Source organism: Pollachius pollachius, assembly GCF_949987615.1.
Source record: "Pollachius pollachius genome assembly, chromosome: 8".
Lineage (NCBI taxonomy): Eukaryota > Metazoa > Chordata > Actinopteri > Gadiformes > Gadidae > Pollachius > Pollachius pollachius.
Window position 1 is genome coordinate 21,028,107 of NC_136941.1, and position 19,997 is coordinate 21,048,103.

A 19,997-nucleotide genomic window follows, 5' to 3' on the forward strand; every position below is an offset into this window, starting at 1 on the left:
GACTCACCACACTGGTGAGTGTGTGTGTGAGTCAGGGTACACGGTACGGAAGGCTGTGTATAAAGAGTGGAGATACTATGTTAACACTGTGGGTCATCTGTGTACATTAATACACTTGTACTTGCCTCTTCACCTTAATCCTCTATGCTTTTGTACTCTCTCCCTTTGTCCTCTCACGTTCTTCACTCACACTCCCTTCTGTTCTCACACTCTTCAGTTGCTTTCCGGTCTTCAGCCTCCTCCTCCTCCCCCTCATCCTCCTCCTCCTCCTCCTCCTCCTCCTCTGTTTCCTCTGCGGTAAAGCCCTCTGACGTTGACCTTCCCGCTCCTCAAGGAGAATTGATTACCCCCATTTATTTAGCCTTAGCATGAGACTCTAACTCATACGCACTCAGAGGAATTTACTCTTTGCCCCAGAGCCACACAGAGCTAATTTCCTTCCTTTTATCAGTCAAGTTCTCTCTCCCTCTGTGTCTCTCCCTCTCTCCCTCTGTATCTCTCCCTCTCTCTCCTTGTGTGTCTTTCCCCCTGTCTCCCTCTGTGTCTCTCCCTCTGTGTCTTCCCTCTCTATCCCTGTGTGTCTCTCCCTCTCTCGCCCCTTCCCTCCTGTCTCCTCCTCGGAGCACACACAATAAGAGGGGCCATGATGAATGCAACCTCCCTCGCTGCTGAACGCGAGCTTTGCTCAACCTTTTAATGCTTGGCCGACGTTTAGGGAAATTGATATTCATGAACCCTGCAGTTGCGTTGAATTAAAAAAAAATAATTGTTCAGTGGAGCACTTGGCTCTTTTACATTTGATGGGGAGAAATTATAAGAGAAACTATCAAAATTGAATGCTTTATTTAAACCCAAAATGCCTATCAATGTTTAATGTTATAAATATAATAATAATTTCAGAATGAATACATTTTAATAATTTTCCATTCCATTAAAGATTGTGTCCGAAACACAGAATAATATGCATTCAGTGTACACAGCAAAATATAATTAGTCTACACATTTCATTCACAGTTTCAATATTGATTGTAATGAGTGCAAAATGAAGCAGCAGCATCCCCGGGTCAACACAGTACCAGGGAGGTATATTATAAGAATCTCTCTCTCTCTCTCTCTCTCTCTCTCTCTCTCTCTCTCTCTCTCTTTCTCTATCAATCATTTGATCCCTCTTAATATCTGTAAATGTCTGCCTCATAAATAACATATAATTGTGCAATACTCAATACAAAAACAATACAAAATGAAATGGAAAAATGTGCAATGAATCAATATCAGAATGAGGTTGAAGTGGGTGTCCATGCGCTCCCCCTCCCAGGTGTGACCCCATGCGAGAAGCCATTAATGTGACACCAACGTTGCCCCATAACCAGGCACAGGTGCTGCCGCATGCTTCATGGAGCAGCGGCAGCAGGCCGCTGGTGGTGGATGCAGGTGTTTGTCTTAAAGGGAAAAAACATTCTTCAGTTTCGGTGGGTTGCACTGATGACGATTGCTACTTGATGCTGTTTCTATAAACTCAACGCTGATGGCAGCGCACACACACACAACAGGGGCACTTGCACGCATACACACATACAGATACGTAGACAGTCACATGCACACATGCTCACACAAATGTAGGCAAGTGCAAGTGTGTGCACACAGGCACACACACATACACAGATACACACAAACACAAGCGTATACACACACCACACACACAAACACACATACACCCACACACACACATATGTAGTAACAGTAACACACACATGCATGCACATATGACTCACGCACCCTAACGTAGACACAGATACACACACCTAGACACACACATACTCCATACACAGACAACGTGTTGCCCCCCCCACCAGTCCAGTAACAGGCGTATTTATTAGAGTCACTTACAGACAGTATTGACAACCTGCTGACACACACACACTCCAGCATAAACAAATGGAGCAATAGAACGAAAACAGCACCATTCGGATCCCTCTGATGTCCTCACCATAAATTATGGTTAGGGTCAGGGTAAGAATGAGAGAGTGTGATAGAGAGAGAGACAGAGAGAGAGAGACAGAGAGAGACGGAGATAATCCAAATGAAAAGGTATCTGCTGCTGTCTTCCACATACAAACACACACACACACACACACACAATCAGACAGAAAGACACAAAGCAATGCACACTTGCAGCCTCTTTTGATATGAAGTCGTGATATCAAATCCCAGAGATATGTGGCCTGTTTGTCTTAACATTACAGGCTAATGTCTTCTCTGTTTGGAGCTAAGGCCTCACTGAGGAGGCCGTTCAGAGGAGTGATTGAGTGCACAACCTCACCCTCACCACACTGCCTCCACACACCCTAACATACCATGTATTTGCCAAGATCTGATATGGCATTTTACTATTGGCATCTTTGGCTGGACCGAACCGTGCGGTGCCGTGCTGATTGCATTTCCACTACTGGTTTGACACAAGACTGGTTGTGTTTGTCGTGTTTGACACAACTACTGGTTTCACAATATCGAGGATATTGTGTGTCACATCTGTGAAGCGCTGTCCAATAATCATTGGATAAGGTTTTACAGCTATTCGGAATATTTGGATATTTGGAAGCAAAAAAGTGTGTATATGGAATGTCGAACTGAGTTCATAATCACAGATATCATGGGGTGTCGCCGTCCATCTTAATGAACCCAAATGAATGAAATTTGTCGCAAACAAATCAATACTATTTTATGGTGTGGTATAATATTCAACTAAATAAATAAAATTGTGTTGGGTCAGCAAGAAAAGACAGGACGCCATCAATTAAATACACATCTTCAAGAGGGAAGCCCAGTTGTAATGGAAATCCCAGCCGTGCTGGTCTGCCCAGCCGGGCCAAACCGGGCCAAACCGGGCTGAACCGGGCCAAGCTGGGACCGGTATATTACAGTGGCTAAACACCAGTAGTTTAGAAACCTTTCTATGCTGCACTTGATTTTGTCCATTTATCATTTATTAACATTAGTTAATGCAGTAATAACCTTAGTTCACATGAAAACCATTTGTAAATTATAACTGGAACTTAAGTTAACTGTAAATTAACTGTTAGTGGATCAATAGTTAATACATATTTAATGTATTAACAATTCAATTCATTTATTGTACCCATTTTGTAAAGTGTAACCAGTTATTTTGATTGTTCTAAGCCTCCCTTACTAAACGAGTGATTGTAAATAAAGTTGGGAAATCCAACCCAAAACACATTTGCATTGATTGGTTTATTGCCCAGTTCACTTCTCTGTGTTCGGCTGAACAGAGGAAGTCCAGTTAGAAGTTGGAGTAGGAGGAGTTGAAGCCTTAGAGACTGCCTGGCGCATACCAAGTACAAGGGGCATAAAAGACGTTTGCTAATTACTGTGTCAGTCGGCCTCGGAGATGGAAGGGCACTCATGTAGAAAATCGCTGATCAGGCTCAAAATAATACAGAAAGCTTTGGCTTTGAGGTGAATTCTGGCTGCAGGTGAATGTGTTAGGGAGGGTAGGAGGGGTAGATAAGTCAATGCAAGGCAATGAACAGCAGCTGTGTAGGCGTACTGACAGAAAAGGACGGATACTTCATGTCTACAGATGAGGCTGAGATAGATACAAAGAGACAGGTGGACTGAAGGAGGCCCCTGGCCCCCATACAGGTGAGACATGACTCAGCAACCCAACAGGGGCTCAGCTGTACTATACTCAACTGTAACATAGATATCTTAAAGACTGAGGAATTGTGATTCTGCAATCAGACATTTATTTAATCTAATGATCATGTTTTGTGCGGTAAAACGGCCAAAAGAATGTGTGTCTTGGAAAATTAATTCTGAGTCAGGAAAAGGAAAAGGAGTTCAGACCAAACAGCTCCCAGGAGAATAGGGAGAAGCTGGTCCCCAGCCTGGAGATCATGTCTCTCTGCCTTGTTCTTTGTCCTGCTGCATTGGTGCAGAGCCCATGGCAGAAGGCGGGGAGCTCTTCCGTACTTGCATCTGTCTATGGAGCACACACACTGTACAATCACAACCGCCATCCACCGCCACCATCAACATCACAGGCCAGGGGGAGCTCTGCCAGGGCCCAGTACCCGCACCAGAGCCACTTATACACCCCCCTGGAGGTGAACGCGGAGCGCATGACAAAGAAGGTTGAAGGTTATTGGCTCAAGGTCATCTGGACCAAAGGGGGAGGAAATGGGCTCATAGCAACACAGGCTAAACTGTTTGTGTTTCTGATTTAGACATGGGTGGTCGTCAACAGATCTGGTGGTTTTATTTGGGAAAATATGACATAAAGCAGCCTTGCAACATGATGCGTTATCAGTGTCTTGCAGAATGATATCAGATCGCTGAATCAGGAAATCTGAAAGGAAGCCAATCTGTCTCTGCCTCAAAACGGTAAAGGTCGTTTGAATGACTTTCCCCTTTTCCGAGGGAAATGTCAAAACGCTCAGGAGCAAAATCATCACCCGACCAAGGCGGACTATTGAAGTGGGGGGAGCAGGGGGGGACGCAGGGATCTGCATCTCTATTTGCATAAGAATGAATGAAGATACACATATACATACATCTTCAGATATACATATGCACAGGGTGCGATTTGCCGGTGGGGATGGTGGGGATTATCCCCCCCTCTGGTTTACACGTCCTACCCTCTGCTGAATTATTTTTATCCTCGGTGGGGATAAAAATGATCCCCCCCACCCAAAGTATTTTCACCATTACATCGTAATAATTAACAACCAAAATACACAGGGTCATTTTGAAACATTGTAAAATGTTTTTCAAAATTATCCCCCCCTCTGGTTTTTTCACAAATCGCACCCTGCATATGCATGCATCTTTAGATATACACATATATATATATATATCTTCAGATTTATGTACACATATATCTGAAGATATGCATGCATATCTACCTTCAGTTGTTCATAAACCTATATCTTCACTTATACATACACCTATATCTTTGTATAGATACATATATATATTCAGTTACATATACATACTGTATATCCAGTTATACATATAAACATATATACCTTCAGTTTTACATGTCTTCAGATATACAAACCTAAATATATCTTCAGTTATACATACATTTATATGTCCAGTTATACATACATATATATCTCCAGATATACATACATATATGGGGGTGGGGGTGGGGGGGGCAAAAAAAGATTTTGCTTCTTTCGCAAATGACCACAATACCTAAAACCACAAAAAGGGTTCCTCTGAGGATTAACATAACTCCTCTGTCACTGTTCCTCTTCTATATTCCTTCCTTTACAACTATATGAAGACAGTCTATAATCCCAGGGAAAATGTGAAACGTTAAGAGGACGATATGTATTTCGACCTCCATGATGTGCTATGTAGGGGTTAATAGCACCATTCACACGACACAAAAACATCATCAGCCTTCCAAACATATCTAGTGGGCTGGCTTGATCAAGTTGTCTGTAGTTAAATTATGACTATGGTCAATTATTATTATCTGTATATATATATATATATCCCTTTTACTCTCGTTCTTTCAGTGATATAAGCTTCAGTGATTGGCAGAGAGCCCCCTAAACACTACTTAGAGCCATCAAACAAGCACACCTCAGACTACACGGCTCCCTATAATCATTACGGCGGTCTCCTCTAAAGCATGCCTGCCGGGGGCGGGAGGGAAACGCAGCGCAGCAATGTCTGAATCAGCTCAGGCATGCGTTAAAACAATGTGGCGGTCAGGGCACGCAGAAACGCACACACATCACCCACACACACACCCAAACACACTCACACACAAACATGCACGAGGCAGATCAATGTTTTTCGTTACCAGGTGAAAACACCTCCCACATGAAAACAAGAAGAAATGAACGCATGGAGCCATTAACACGTATCGGCTCCTGATCCTATCTTCCGTCTATTTGACATTAACAAACACACCCCGTAGACAAACAAAGCACAAACTAACATGTATATTGTACACAAAAACACACACACTTGTAATACAATTGTAGGATTGTGGTATCTATTTACACAGTGCACACACACATACACACACACACACAGGGTTCAGGGGACTTACAGAAGCGTCAAGGGAGAGCTCACATCTCTGCAGTGGTCACAGCAGCCTGTACTGATCCCAGCGGCTCCTCTGTAAGACTGGACACTATAGCAGCAGAATACTAAAGACCAAAGCCCCGCTGACTCAGAAAAGTGCAATCCACTGTCCTGAACATCGCTGGCCAACTATTATACACACTGCCATTACGATTTGAACAAACGTGTCTTTAATATATTCCATGTGTTAAGAAGATAACGCATGGATGTCCGAGAGTGGAGGAACAGAGGTTCAGATTAATGAAAGTCAAGGTGGAATCTAGTGGTTCACCTTCCAAGCCCGTTCCTGGATGGGGAGATACATGGCTGGGCTGAGGTCATGTGACCACAGAGTGCCATAATCATATGGTCCAAACAATGTTGACCTTCCCTGTAATTGCTCGAACGCACGTCATATCAACGTCGCAGCGTTATCATTGCAACTGCATTCACCACGCGTGATGCATACATTCATACCCAAATTTGCCATCTCTACTCGTGATGCAGAAACTCATACCCTACATGATGGACGGTCGAATTGAGATAAACAACTAAAAAAGAAAGCATCTCACGCAACAACTCACCCAAAATCATGATGCGTGCTGCCTCCACTCTTCCACGGTTGGAAAGGCACAGAGTCCCTAGTTCTCCTCTGCTATAATGAGGAGGTTTGCTCTCCTTCTTCTTCTTCTTCTCCTTCTGATCTCCTTCCTTCTTGCACGTGACAACGGCTCCAGGTTCTCTGTCTTCGACGGAGAGCAGCGGCGTCAGAGGCGAGGCAGAGTCGCCGAATGAGAGACGCTGGTGTTGTCCATGCCTGCCTTCCCAGGTGAAATACACAGCGTGGGAACAGTTCGTGTGTGAGTCTGTGAGTGTGTGTGGTTGAGGTGGAAGAGGAGGAGGAGGAGGAGTTGAGTTGTTGTGTCAGTCTCAGGTGAGCCTTAGGACAGAGTAAGGTGTGGGAGGGAGGAGGGAGTACGGAGGGTGGGGGGTGGGAGGGCTGAAGAGGGACAGAAGGAGAAGAGAGAGAGAAATGAGATGTGAGAGTGACAGCCAATCAGAGGAATGGAAGCTGCCGAGCCCAGATCATCTCCACAGCAGCCAGGAGATCTTCAGCAAAACGCTGACAAGCCGCTTTCCCCAACAGGAATATTTAAAAGGGCAGGGTTTCTGTGGGGTCTCCACTCTCTCCTTGACCGTGTGTGTGTGTGTGTGTGTGTGTGTGTGTGTGTGTGTGTGTGTATGTGTGTGTGTGTGTGTGTGTGTGCGCGTGTGTGTGTGCGCGTGTGTGTGTGCGCGTGTGTGTGTGCGCGTGTGTGTGTGTGTGTGTGTGTGTGTGTGTGTGCGTGTGTGTTGCCTGTGCGGTCTCCTGTCTCTCCTTGACCGCGTGTGAGTCTGTGTGTGTGTGGGGTCTCCTCTCTCCCTGATCGCGCGTCTATGTGTGTGTGCTGTGGGGTCTTCTCTCTTTGCCTTCTCTGTGTGTGGGTGTGTGCTGTGGGGTCTCGCCTTGCCTGTGAGTGTGTGTGTGTCTCCTTCTCTCTCCTGCTTCTTGTTTTTTGGGGCTGGGTAGAACCTAAAGGCACCTTACATGCCTCTGCTGTGATTGGTTGTTGCCTTGGCCAATGAGAGTAGCAGTAGACACTTGTCATCATGCAGAGTTGAAGCCACGAAGGGGGAGACAGAGCAGGACCGCTCGCTCTCTCTCGTTCTCTTTTATCAGCCCCTTTTTATCCGTTTCTTTCTCTCTCTCTTCTCCTTTGCAAGCCGGTCACATGGGTCATCTGTTGAGCTGATTTGTGTATGGCGTGTGTTCGCTGCCCTCCCAGCCCCTGTCCTAGTGCCCTCCCCTCCTCTCTGCTCCATGTGTATGTGAACTCATCAAAGGATTAACCTCTCCCTCGGTTGGCTTCACTTGATTTTTCCTATTCAACTCTAGACCTGCCTGGGCAGAGCTACACCTCTTACCAGCCATCTGGGATTCTGTCTCGAAACTGAACTATTCCAATCAGGAGAGGGAGAGAGAGTGTGAGAGAGAGGGGGGGGGGGGGGGGGGGGGGGGGAGAGAGGCAAGCCAAAAGGAGAAAGAGATTATATTGAGAGTGACAGAGCAGAGGAATGGGCAGAGGGGGGGTGCGAGATTAACTAAATTCAAACTGACGTGCGATGAGGAGATGCGGTGACAAGTGTAGATGTCCGGGAGGATAGAACAGAGAGAGAGAGAGAGAGAGAGAGAGAATTATAGAGCGTGGGTGATGAATGAAAGTGTGGTGCATAGCAATGTGGCCGACAATCCCCTCTAATTGAAGGATAGCGTCACAGCCAGCTTCGTATGGTTCACTTCCCTGCGACCAGAAACCCACACTGATTGCAGACTGTTACAGATTATTGTCCACTCTGCCCAAGCACTGCTTCACTCTCTTTCACAGAGAGAGCGTGCTCACCCTCTAAAGCTCCGTCAAATACGATACAATTGAGTAGCTTGATGCTTGTGAGAAGGATTAACAAACTGTCATAAATTAATCCCCCTGAAGCAGGAATGCTTTGCTTGCAAAGGCACAGATACAAACATGTGAGCCTGGGGCCATTGGAAACGCTGTCTGGATGCTGTTCGCAGCGCCTCCACTGGTCCTGTCTTGTTCTTTCTATTGCTCTTGTTTTCTTCTTTGCTGTACCTTACCAATTCTCTCTCTCTCTCTCTCTCTCTCTCTCTCTCTCTCTCTCTCTCTCTCTCTCTCTCTCTCTCTCTCTCTCTCTCTCTCTGCCCAGAACTGTGAGTCCACAGTGTGTCTCAGCAGCACACCCACTGCACACATGTATGCCATTGTGTGTGCGTGCCTGTGTGTGTGTTTGCACGTCAAGTATGTGTATGTCTGTGTTTGTGTGTGTGTTTATGTGCAAATGCTGACAAATTTAAAGTCACAAACACACTGTTTTACCTGGGGACCTTCTGTCCTCCAGAAGAAGGTCCCACTTAATCAGAGTCTTTAGTGTGTTACATTTCACTGCCAAAACAGTTGTTGTCACACACACATAGGCTATAACACACAACACACACACACACACACACACACACACACACACACACACACACACACACACACGCACACAAACACACACAATGTTGCTACAGAAACTAGACATACTTTGGCTTTTTGGATATTTAACATTGGCACATTCAACATTAGTTGCTGACAATATGTCCCCCCTGCGTGTGTGTGTGTGTGTGTGTGTGTGTGTGTGTGTGTGTGTGTGTGTGTGTGTGCGTGTGTGTGTGTGTGTGTGTTTATGTGTCTACGTCTATGTGTGTGACAGTAAAGGATAAGGTTTCCTCATTAGTTGTGTTGGTATCAATAATTTAGGAGCGGTCCTTGTTGACGCTCAACGGTCCGAGGGCTAATGTGCTGTCGAGCCCAGAGGGGCCCGGGGCCCAGGGCCAAGCAGTGCTTTAATGGATGTCATGATGAGAGGGGGAAATCCGAGCAACCAGATCCTCTGTCTTTCAATGGTGTTGGGGGGATTCGAGATAGGGTTGGTATAGGTAAGAGGGGTGGAGGTGGTGTTCCAAGTGCGTGTGTTTGTGTGTATGTGTGTGTGTGAGTGTGTTAGTATGCATATTTGTGTGTGTTGGTTTTTTTTGCTTATTGTTTTGGACTACTTTACCCACGGAGTATGCGAGTATTGCACAGCAACGGACAAAATAAACTTATAATTTGTAAAAATGTATAGTTTCAATATTGTAAACCTAAGTCAGTTAGATATTTATAGTGCCATATTCTGTCAATTATGGTTATTTGAGACAATATAAACCAAAATTATGCTAGGCTATTGTTACTTTTCATTATTATGTTGCATCTAATTTTACTTTTGTGCTTTGGCAACTTAAATGTACCTTTTCCATGCCAATAAAGTCTGAAACTGAAGAGAGAGAGAGACAGAGAGAGAGAGAGAGAGAAGAGAGAGAGAGAGAGAGAGAGAGAGAGAGAGAGAGAGAAACATATTACAGAGACAGAGAGAAACAGAAAAACAGAAATAGAAACAGTGAGACAGAGAGACAAATAGAATCAGAGATAAACATAGCGCAAGAGACAGAGACAGGCAGAGAAACAGAGAATCAGAGAGAGGAAGGAAGAATGGAATGTAAACCTCTCGAAATCTCAGAATGTTGGGGGAGACTTTGAAAGAAAGAGTCTTCTTATTCCACACATTCGACAGATACTGCCAGTACTTGGATGCATGGTCTCCATATTGGAAGAGGGACAATTCAATGTTTTAACTATTACACTATTAGATCACCGAAGATGAAATACCTCTCGAAAAATTGGAAGTAGAAAGTGTTTTCAGTTACCGGTAAGCATTTTTTAACTGTCAAGCTTCAGTCTCCAACAAAAAATAAAAACATCTCTAGCCATTTTAATCCCTTTCCAAATCCTGTGGTACAAGGGTGAGTCTACCAATCCATAGTGATATAGAAAAAGCTTTTTAATGACTATACCACCTTTTCCTATGAACCATTAAACATGCACACCCTTGTCCTGAACTTCATATTTCATATAGATAAAGCACAGTCTTTATTGGCAAGCGCTGCTAAATACTCAATACTGCTGAACAAATTGGCAGATGATTGTTATTAAATTACCACACAGACCACACAACTACAATAAGGGTGTTGTTAGTTATGGTAAACAGCGTTATTAAGTGTATATATAAACAAGATAGTGTCTGTGTGTTTGGGGGGATGTGGGTGTGTGTTTGTGTGAGGAAGAGAGAGTGTGTGTGTGTGTCTGTGTGTATGTTCTTTCACGCATGTGCATTTGTGTGTTTGTGCATTTGCACACATGTGTGAATGGAAGCTCAGGTACCTTATGATAATGTTTCAAGGAAATAGCCAATTGATGTGTTATCTACCAACTGGATGATATGCACAGACACACACACACACACACGCAGAAATTTCAACCACACATCGTCACACCACAGCCGTCTAGATACATGAACCATAATGCAAATATGTGGCTCATGCAGTGGTCAAAAGTCCAACTTCAAACTTGTAGATGCAATTCTTTGTGTATTCACTCAGATCAGTACATTAAGTTACCAGACATCGTTGTAACTTGAGTCTACACTGCCTCCTACTTGCTGGTCCTTGTAAATGCAGGAGCAGGATACGGATCAGGGACACAGGGATACACAAAGGCATGTCTGGGTCAATATTGATGGTCTGTTACATGCATACTGCATCAAATAAATACATGATTTATAGAAGGACCTGACACAATTCTATAGATGTTTTATGTACATAATTGATCCCACTAAATATTATAGCTGCAGAGGGAGGAAATCAGTAAATATCACAAAAACAGAGACGGATGAACGGTGAATTATCAGTAGTTGTGAATACCAGGGACTATCGTCAATTTCCTTCCCTTACTGGTAATGGATGGCTGATTGGCCCATCGGTGCCAGTAAGGGAAAGATTCCAGTTGATATTGAACACAGACGCTATTTGCCAGGCAAACTCCAACTCAGTTCCTGACAACAATTGCAAAGTCAAAATTGTTTGTCCCGCGGAGCTGCTCCCCGATCATTAGTACTGGCACTACAATAGTAACATGTGCCCAGAGTTTAAAATAATTCATTAATTTATTAAAAAATCGAACATCGAGCATCTACAATTAATTTTCATTCCTCTACCTGAGGGTTTTGGGGATGGGGGAGGTTTCGTCCGGTTGCTCTATTCTGAACTGAGGTTTTGATCATGCTTTGGGTTGGGTTTAGTTCTCCTAGCACTGTGGTGGTGAATTTAGAGCCAGCTTACAAACAGTTCAACGGAGAGGAGGCCAGGCAACAGGCAACACCATGCTCACACATCCACTCCATATGTCACACAGCCCCACTGCCCGGAACCACACAGTAACACGCAATGGATTCCACCATGCTTTCTTAGACCCAATCTCGAAAACTATCATCTACCATCTGACAACGGGGACAATAGGCGATATTTCTGGGGTTCCGGTGTATCCCAACTTCAGATAACTGATAACCAGACCAGGTCTTGCGTTTCACTGCGTCATTTTGTTCAAAATTCGTTTTTCTAGATGTCTCAGGTCCAGACAGCGTTTCCACTAATCTCTATAAACCGATATCAAAGCTTATAATGAGCAAAAATAATAAACAATGTTGCCAGAGAAGCTTGTGGCTCTCCAGATGGGTTGTTTAGCTGCATAACCAAAGCCTCGGACTACAAACAGACTTCACACAGGAACCAGAACGCTTCCGATGACAACATCTTGTCCCGTTGGCTACAGACTCTGCATTCATATGCAGATATCTGTTTGTAGAGATTGCCTCAGACCTAACCTAACCCTAACACTTAGTGACAAGGCTCACCGTGACCCCAACCAGAAACTCAAGGGACGAAGAAGCAGAATCGTATTATTGTCTTTGCACATGTACAAGTAAAAAAAAAATTGTTCTCTACATTTGACCCTTGCAGTAGAACTCAGTCAGTAGCAATGGTCCTCTAAAGTCCCTTTGAGCCAGTGCTGCTCTGTCCGTTTAAATTCTGACCAATAAGCATATCGCTTTTCAGCTGGAGGGAAGTATTGATCAGTAGTATGCAGGGGAAGTGCAAGCTGTATGTACGTGTATGTGTGTCATAAAAATGTAGAACTGAGCTTAAAGGAGCCAAGCAGATTGTCTGTATTTGTTTATTTTAGACGTGTTCTGATCTGCAGTCGATGAGTGAGTGTGTGTGTGTGTGTGCGTGTGCGCACGCGCGTGCGTGCGTGTGTGTGTGTTTGTCTATGCATGTGTGTGTCTGTGTGTGTGTGTTTGAGTGTGGTTCTTGATGACAAGTATGTGCATGCACTCAGGCCAGTGTATATACACAGGTGTGTGTGTGTGTGTGTGTGTGTGTGTGTGTGTGTGTGTGTGTGTGTGTGTGTTTACTTGTGTGAGAGTGTGTTTGCTTGTGTGAGAGTGTGTGTGCTGCCCATACCACTGCTCTGGGCCAGTAGAATGTGGATGTTGACCGTGACGCTGTGGCACAGCCCTGTCACTTTCACACCAGTGAACAGAGCGTTGTTCTCTCTATACCACCACATAAGACGGCCAGGTTGGGCTGTCCTTAACAGAGCCCCTCTGCATCTTCAATAACAGACTCTTCTTATCGATCTATCCTCAGTCAACCAAACCCATCTGCAGTGTTGGGAAGTAGTAGTAACTAACTACAATTCTCAGTAGCTTAACTCTTTTATTGAATTTAATCAAAAAGATAACATCTCCCCCTCACTGCTTTGGGAGACACTGAAGGCTGTGATCAGAGGTGTGATTATATCATATTCACCAACAATCAATAAGATGTGAAGACTTGAACAGTAGATTCGCAGTACTCTACGTCTCCATCCCCCGAACTCTATAAAAAAAAGTTTGACCTCCAAACTCAATAAAACTTGTTGTCAACTGGTAAGACAGAAAAAATGCTGTTCAAATCACCGCCTTTTAGCACAACAACTTAAGCCCCAATCTGTTGCTCAACAAATTTCACAAATAAGGAAACCAAATGGCGAACAAACTACTGACCTGGGAGAAATGAATGAAACATTGTACTCTTTTATTCGATCCTGTATATGTCAGAAGTGATCAGTGATAGAACTGATATGGAACATTTCTTTTGCAATCTTGGGGCTCCTACCATAAATGAAACGCATAAGACAAAGGCTGAACTCCCATTACAGTTGCCTGAAATTATTAACGCGTTAATGGCAATGCAAAGTGGTAAGACACCTGGCCCCAACGGCTACCCATTAGAATTCTTCAAAACTTTTTCTAAGAAACTATCCCCAATTCTACTTGAAATGTTTATGGATTCTTTGTCCCGTTGGTCACTACCACAAACACTCACTGAGGAATCAATTATTCTCCTGCTTAAGCCAGGTAAAGATAACTCGGAATGTGGTTCATACCGTCCCATCTCCCTCCTAAACAGTGATGTGATGATCCTAGCTAAAGCTAGGATCATCACATAAAGCCTTACGCCTAGAATCCACAATGACTGATGTGATCTCTGCTGACCAAACTGGTTTCATTTTGGGGCGACACTCATTTACAAATATCCATCGGCTTTTGAATATTATTCACCCCCCTGCGTCCATTGAGGTACCCGAGGTGGACATCTCGCTGGACGCATCGAAAGCTTTTGATAGGGTTGAGTGGGAATATCTATTCACGTGTTTAAAGAAATTTGGTTGTGGTCCAAATTTTATTTCATGGATTCAATTCCCTTATAGCTCACCCAAGGCCTCTGTGGTTACAAACGGTAGGCAATCACAGTACTTTACTCTATCAAGAGGGACCCGTCAGGGATGTCCAATCAGTCCACTGTTATTTGCCCTGGCCATTGAGCCCTTATCCACCACACTCAAATCATTGCCATCAATAAGTGGACTTTTTAGAGGAGGAGAAGAACATAGACTAAGGCTATATGCTGATGATTTATTATTATACGTTTCGGACCCTATTCTCATTGTACCTCATATCACCCATGGTTTGTTAAGATTTGGTACATTTTCTGGATAAAAACTGAACTTTAGTAAAAGTGAATGCTACCCTGTTAATAATTTGACTCTTCAAATCCAGGATAGTGTTTTACCGTTTACAATGTCTAGAAACGGCTTTAAATATTTGGGCATCAACATCACAAGAGATATGAAAAACTTTACCAGGAAAATTTTGCTCCTAAGTAAAATTAGATCTAAAGAAATGGAGATCACTCCACTTGTCCTTGGAAGGAAATGTTAATGTCATTAAGATGAGTGTGCTCCCAAAATTCCTCTACCTGTTCCAATGTATCCCACTTTTCTTTCCTAGATCTTTCTTTAAATGTATTGATAGTGCTTTTATTTCTTTTATATGGAATGGTAAGAATCCTAGGGTACGTATAGATCTCCTACAGAGACCTAAATTACAGGGAGGCTTAGCTCTTCCTAATCCTTTCTATTACTATGTGGCTGCAAATGTTCAAAAAATTATGCTTTGGCTTCATACGCCAGATACAGACTGGTGCCACTACGAAGCTACTTCGTGCACCTCAACATCTCTCACGGCTCTGGTCTCCCTGTATCTATTTCCCAGTTCACAAACAACCCAATTCTCATTAATACGCTGAAGATCTGGTTTCAAATGAGACGGTAATTTGGTTTTAAACATATTTTTTGCTTAAGTCCTATATGCAATAACCACCTCTTCCTCCCAGCTAAATTAGATACTACATTCTCTCTTTGGCGTAGACTAGGCATTTCTAAGTTTAAAGATATGTACATAAACCGTGTATTCGCAAGCTTTGACATCTTATCACACAAATTTGGCCTTCCCCGATCTAGCTTATTTAGATATTTTCAAGCACACCATTTCCTTATGTGTCATGACCCCAACTTTCCAAATGACTCCTCAGTGCCAGGCTTAGATGAAATGCTAGAGTCCCCGTTCAATTCAAAAAGGCTAATTGCTAGAATATATGATTGTATAGCTTCTCTTGAAAACATATCCATCACGAAGATAAGGGCGGACCGGGCGGATGAGATGTTGGAAGACATGGATGATGACATGTGGAACTGTGCTGTACAAAGAGTGAATGATGTGCAAAACTAAGTATAATACAATTTAAAGTTCTACACCGGGTTCACTATTCCAAAGCAAGATTAGCTCAAATAAACCCTAATTCAGATGCCAGTTTTGCAAGACGTCACCAGACTCCTGCCAACTTAAAGGTCCCATTGCATGCCACCAGGTGTGGTGTGATTAGCCGGTTGAAGCCGTTTTGGAAATTATTACCTGAGGCGCTCAATATTGATTTCCAACCCAATGTACCGATAGAGAGAGAGAGAGAAAGAGAGCAGAAGAAGTTAGCTTGGTTTCTACCTGAACTCCACATTGAGAGTCGCTGTGCCTGCTGCTGTAGTGACCGGGATCCCCAGCTGCGTCGACTCCGAACACAAGCACTCACAACACTGCTATTTTGTGGGTGAAAATCCCTTTACAGACTGAGAACTATTCAGGGATTTCTTGGAGGCGGACGTCGATAGAGAGGAAGATCCTGCTTGGGAGAGGTTTAAAGAGAATAGGACCTCATGAACACCAGACACCAAGCACACTGCTTCCTTCATCTAACACACTCCTCTCCTCACACCCCCACTCCTCTCTTTATCTCCTTCACCCCATTATCTTTCTGTCTCTCTCCGGCTGTGTGTCTATCTATTTTTCTTTATGTCTATATCTCTGTTTCTTACTCTGTTGTTGTCTGTCTTTCCCTATCCAACGGTAAACCCTTCAGCTTTTAGTGTCAATCGGCAATTTTTACTAATAAAAATATAATATATATATATTATCTATAATAATATATATTGAGCGTTCTGGCGCCAATTGGCTGCCGTGTATCCCCAAAATGGGTGCTACACATTAGTGGTGGTTAGTGAGGTCCCCCCTTCACTGTGAGCGCTTTGAGTTTCCAGAAGAAAAAAAAAGCGCCATATAAATTAAATGAATTATTATTATTATTATTATTATTATTAATAGTATAACAGCAAATATAATAGTAAAAACGTATTTTTATGTATCTTACATTCTTATTCTTACTAACATTATTCCTAGTAATATTTTAAGTTACAGATATCTTGAACTGAGTAACTATGAAATGATGTCCTGTACAGGGACAGGGGTGAACCTCCCCCGGAAGATGTCTTTTTTAACAAGCTCTATCTTGATGCTAATTAATACCATGTATACCTGATCATTGAAAAAGGGAAATGTGTACATATATTTTATTCTTTATTTTATTGGTTTGATCGATTTTGTTAATTATTATTTATTGATCCAGGTCAGTAGCATATAAGCTTTCCCGTTTTGAGCACTTTTCTTGCCTCCATTTCCGGTCCCTAAGGTGGTAGTAGGGGTTTTCCGCTGTGTGGATATCTTATGCTTTTGATACAATTATTTTATCCTATTTGGGGTTTAATCAGGGTTGGTATTATTTCCGCCAGCAAAATACATCAGTGTCAAAACATTAGTTTTAGTGTATACTCTTTTTTTAACCTGGTATAAAATATCCCCTGTAAAATACAACCAGGTTCCCCTGGATGGGGCAACGGAGCGCCCTTTGTAGCCCGGCCAAGCAGCCAACCCTCTGACACTTTGCTTGTTGTAAAGAAAAAATATACATACATTTTTATTAAAAGTTTTTATCCAAAAATTATGTAGCCAAGGGTCTGCTTCAACAAAATGGGGATGTAGAAAATGTCCAAACCTTACCGCATAAACTCATTAAAATCCATATCCTCACTTAGTCTTAGAACCTCCATAAATGATGCTGTAAGGGCCACCTGTGTGTGTGTATGTGTATGTGTATGTGTGTGTGTCTGTGTGTGTGTGTGTGTGTGTCTTTATTACTATTTGGGGAACAAGACCTGACAGCACACTCACGGCATGGGGAACAAAATCCTTGTGGGGATGAAAAACCTGGACCCCACCAGGGAAATCATTGAAATCGATAGGGGCGACGTTGCTGATATGTATAGAAGTTTAGTAGTATAGAAATTGTAAAAAAATAAATAAAACCCCACACTTCACAAAAACCTGCAAATGTGCGTTTGAGGGTGTTTGCCTTCTACAGACTTAAAAAGGGTACTGCAGGTTCACTTTTTAGCTCCGAATACACACACTCCACACACTCCATCCACCAATCAAACGTCAACCTACCTGGCACGAGATGATCACTCCACCCACCAATCAACCGCCCACCTGCCTGCCTTTCATGTGAGATGATCCACATCGGCGGGTAATGAGAAGCACCTAACTGAAGACCAACTGAAGACCAACTGAAGACTAACTGAAGACTAACTTCGACAAAAAGTCAAGACAAAGGTAGGCTAATACGAAAATATGTACAATTCTAACTTTATTAAAATGCATTTAATTTAAATGTTTTGAAGGTAGAACAAGCAAACATTTAACCCTTTTAGCCCTAGGGTATTTTCACAGTAATTTTGCTGCATAAGGCTAATTAAAAAAATATTTTGGTTATTGTAAAGGTTATTTATATTATATAAATAATATATTTATACATTTGATATTATATACATTATTTATATATTGTAGGTGTTGCGTTTCATTATTCGTCTGTCATGTTGATAAAGAATCACGTCTTACATCTCTTTCCTTTATCTGTTTATTAATTTCTTCACAGCTCCGGGACATCATCAGCAGCCATGGCATGTGATAAGTCTCAACTAACGGTCAATGACCCAGAAAACACTTCTATACAGAAACAAAATAAAACAACCAATCACATCGGTGTACAATAAAGTTGGATACAAAAATAGGTCGTAATCCACATGATACGTGTTTAACATCCAAAAAAGAACCTTTCGAATTCAACCATTGCAATCTTTGTTACAGGTTTAGTCAATATGTCTGCAACCATGTCTTCCGATGGGCAGTAAACAATGACTATTTTGCCCTCCCTTTGTGCATCACGAATGAAGTGATGCACAAAGATGAAGTATTTTACATCTATGTGTTTAGACCTCTGTCTGTGCACTGGATTCTTACTCAGTGCGATGGCATCCTGATTGTCTCCATGGATCTTAGTGCAACTGTAGACTTTATTATCTAAACCATTTAGCAGTTGGGTTAGATACATGCTTTCCTGAGTAGTGTTTGCCATGCTGATGTATTCGGCTTCACACGTTGATAATGCCACTGTGGGTTGTTTCTTTGATTTCCACAAGATGGCAGGGCCTTGCTTGGTTAAGCTAAAACAGTATCCTGTAGTGCTACGTCTATCTTCCACAGACGATGCCCAGTCTGATTCACTGAAGGCTATTAGTTTTAAGTCCTCATCTGTTTTAGTAAAACATAATTCTTAGTCATAATTACCTTTAAGGTATCTCAAAACATGTTTGGCAGCCACTTAGTTCTCCGATTTTGGCATTGCCAGTGTTTATGAAAGTTTACTTACTATCCAGCGTATATCTGGTCTCGAACAGATCATGGCATAAATCAGACTGCGTACAATTTCCCTGTATTCTTTCGGATTTAACACCTCATTGTTGCTGCCCTCCTCCTTGCTGTCACCCTCCACCTTTAGCACACATGGGGTAGATCTAGGTTTACAGTCTGACATTCCAAACTTTTCCAACATTTTTAGGATGAACCGTTTCTGACTCATTTTTATTTCCTTTCCCTCTTGTTCAAACTCAATGCCCAAGAAGCATGATATTTTCCCCAAATCCTTCATTTTGAATTGGGATTTCATAGTGTCTTTGAACCTGTTGAGCAGATCATTATCATCAACAATCATCCACCCAGATTAACACAATGATAGTTGAACTATCGGTAACCCTTCCTTTTACAGTCCGGTAATTACCAGCTAATTACCTGGTAATAAGATGTATTTACTAAGTAATAACCAGGTAATTAAATGTAATTGCCTTGTAATTACCAAGTACTTACCAGGTAATTACCCAGTATTTACATTACACATTTATCTGGTAAATACCAACAAGTTACCTGATATTTACTAGATATTTTCCTGACATCTACCAGGTATTTACACAATAATAACCTGGTAGATATCCTGCAATTGCATATTGTAGACAATAAACCCACTGAATGTGTCTATATGTGACTTTGTTAGGGTGATAATAACTTATATATTTACCTGGTACTTACCAGGTATTTACTCAAATGATTGCATATTTACCTGGTAACTACCACTTATTTACCTGGTAGTTACCTGATATTTAACTGGTAAATACCAACAAGTTACCCAGTATTTACTAGATATATACTGAAAACTACCGGGTATTTATCCAGGAATTATAGATTATGTATTACCAATC

At 42.4% G+C, this 19,997-nt stretch overlaps 1 protein-coding gene across 1 annotated transcript in view; it reads right to left on the minus strand.

Moving 5' to 3' along the window:
- The window catches only part of znf385a (zinc finger protein 385A), an 82,602-nt gene extending 75,755 nt beyond the window's left edge, over positions 1 to 6,847 (minus strand). Inside the window, exon 1 of the mRNA XM_079740884.1 lies at positions 6,687 to 6,847. Coding sequence (XP_079597010.1) covers positions 6,687 to 6,696 — 10 coding nt within the window. The 5' untranslated portion in view covers positions 6,697 to 6,847. The remainder of the gene's footprint in view (positions 1 to 6,686) is intronic.
- Positions 6,848 to 19,997: the final 13,150 nt, after the last annotated feature.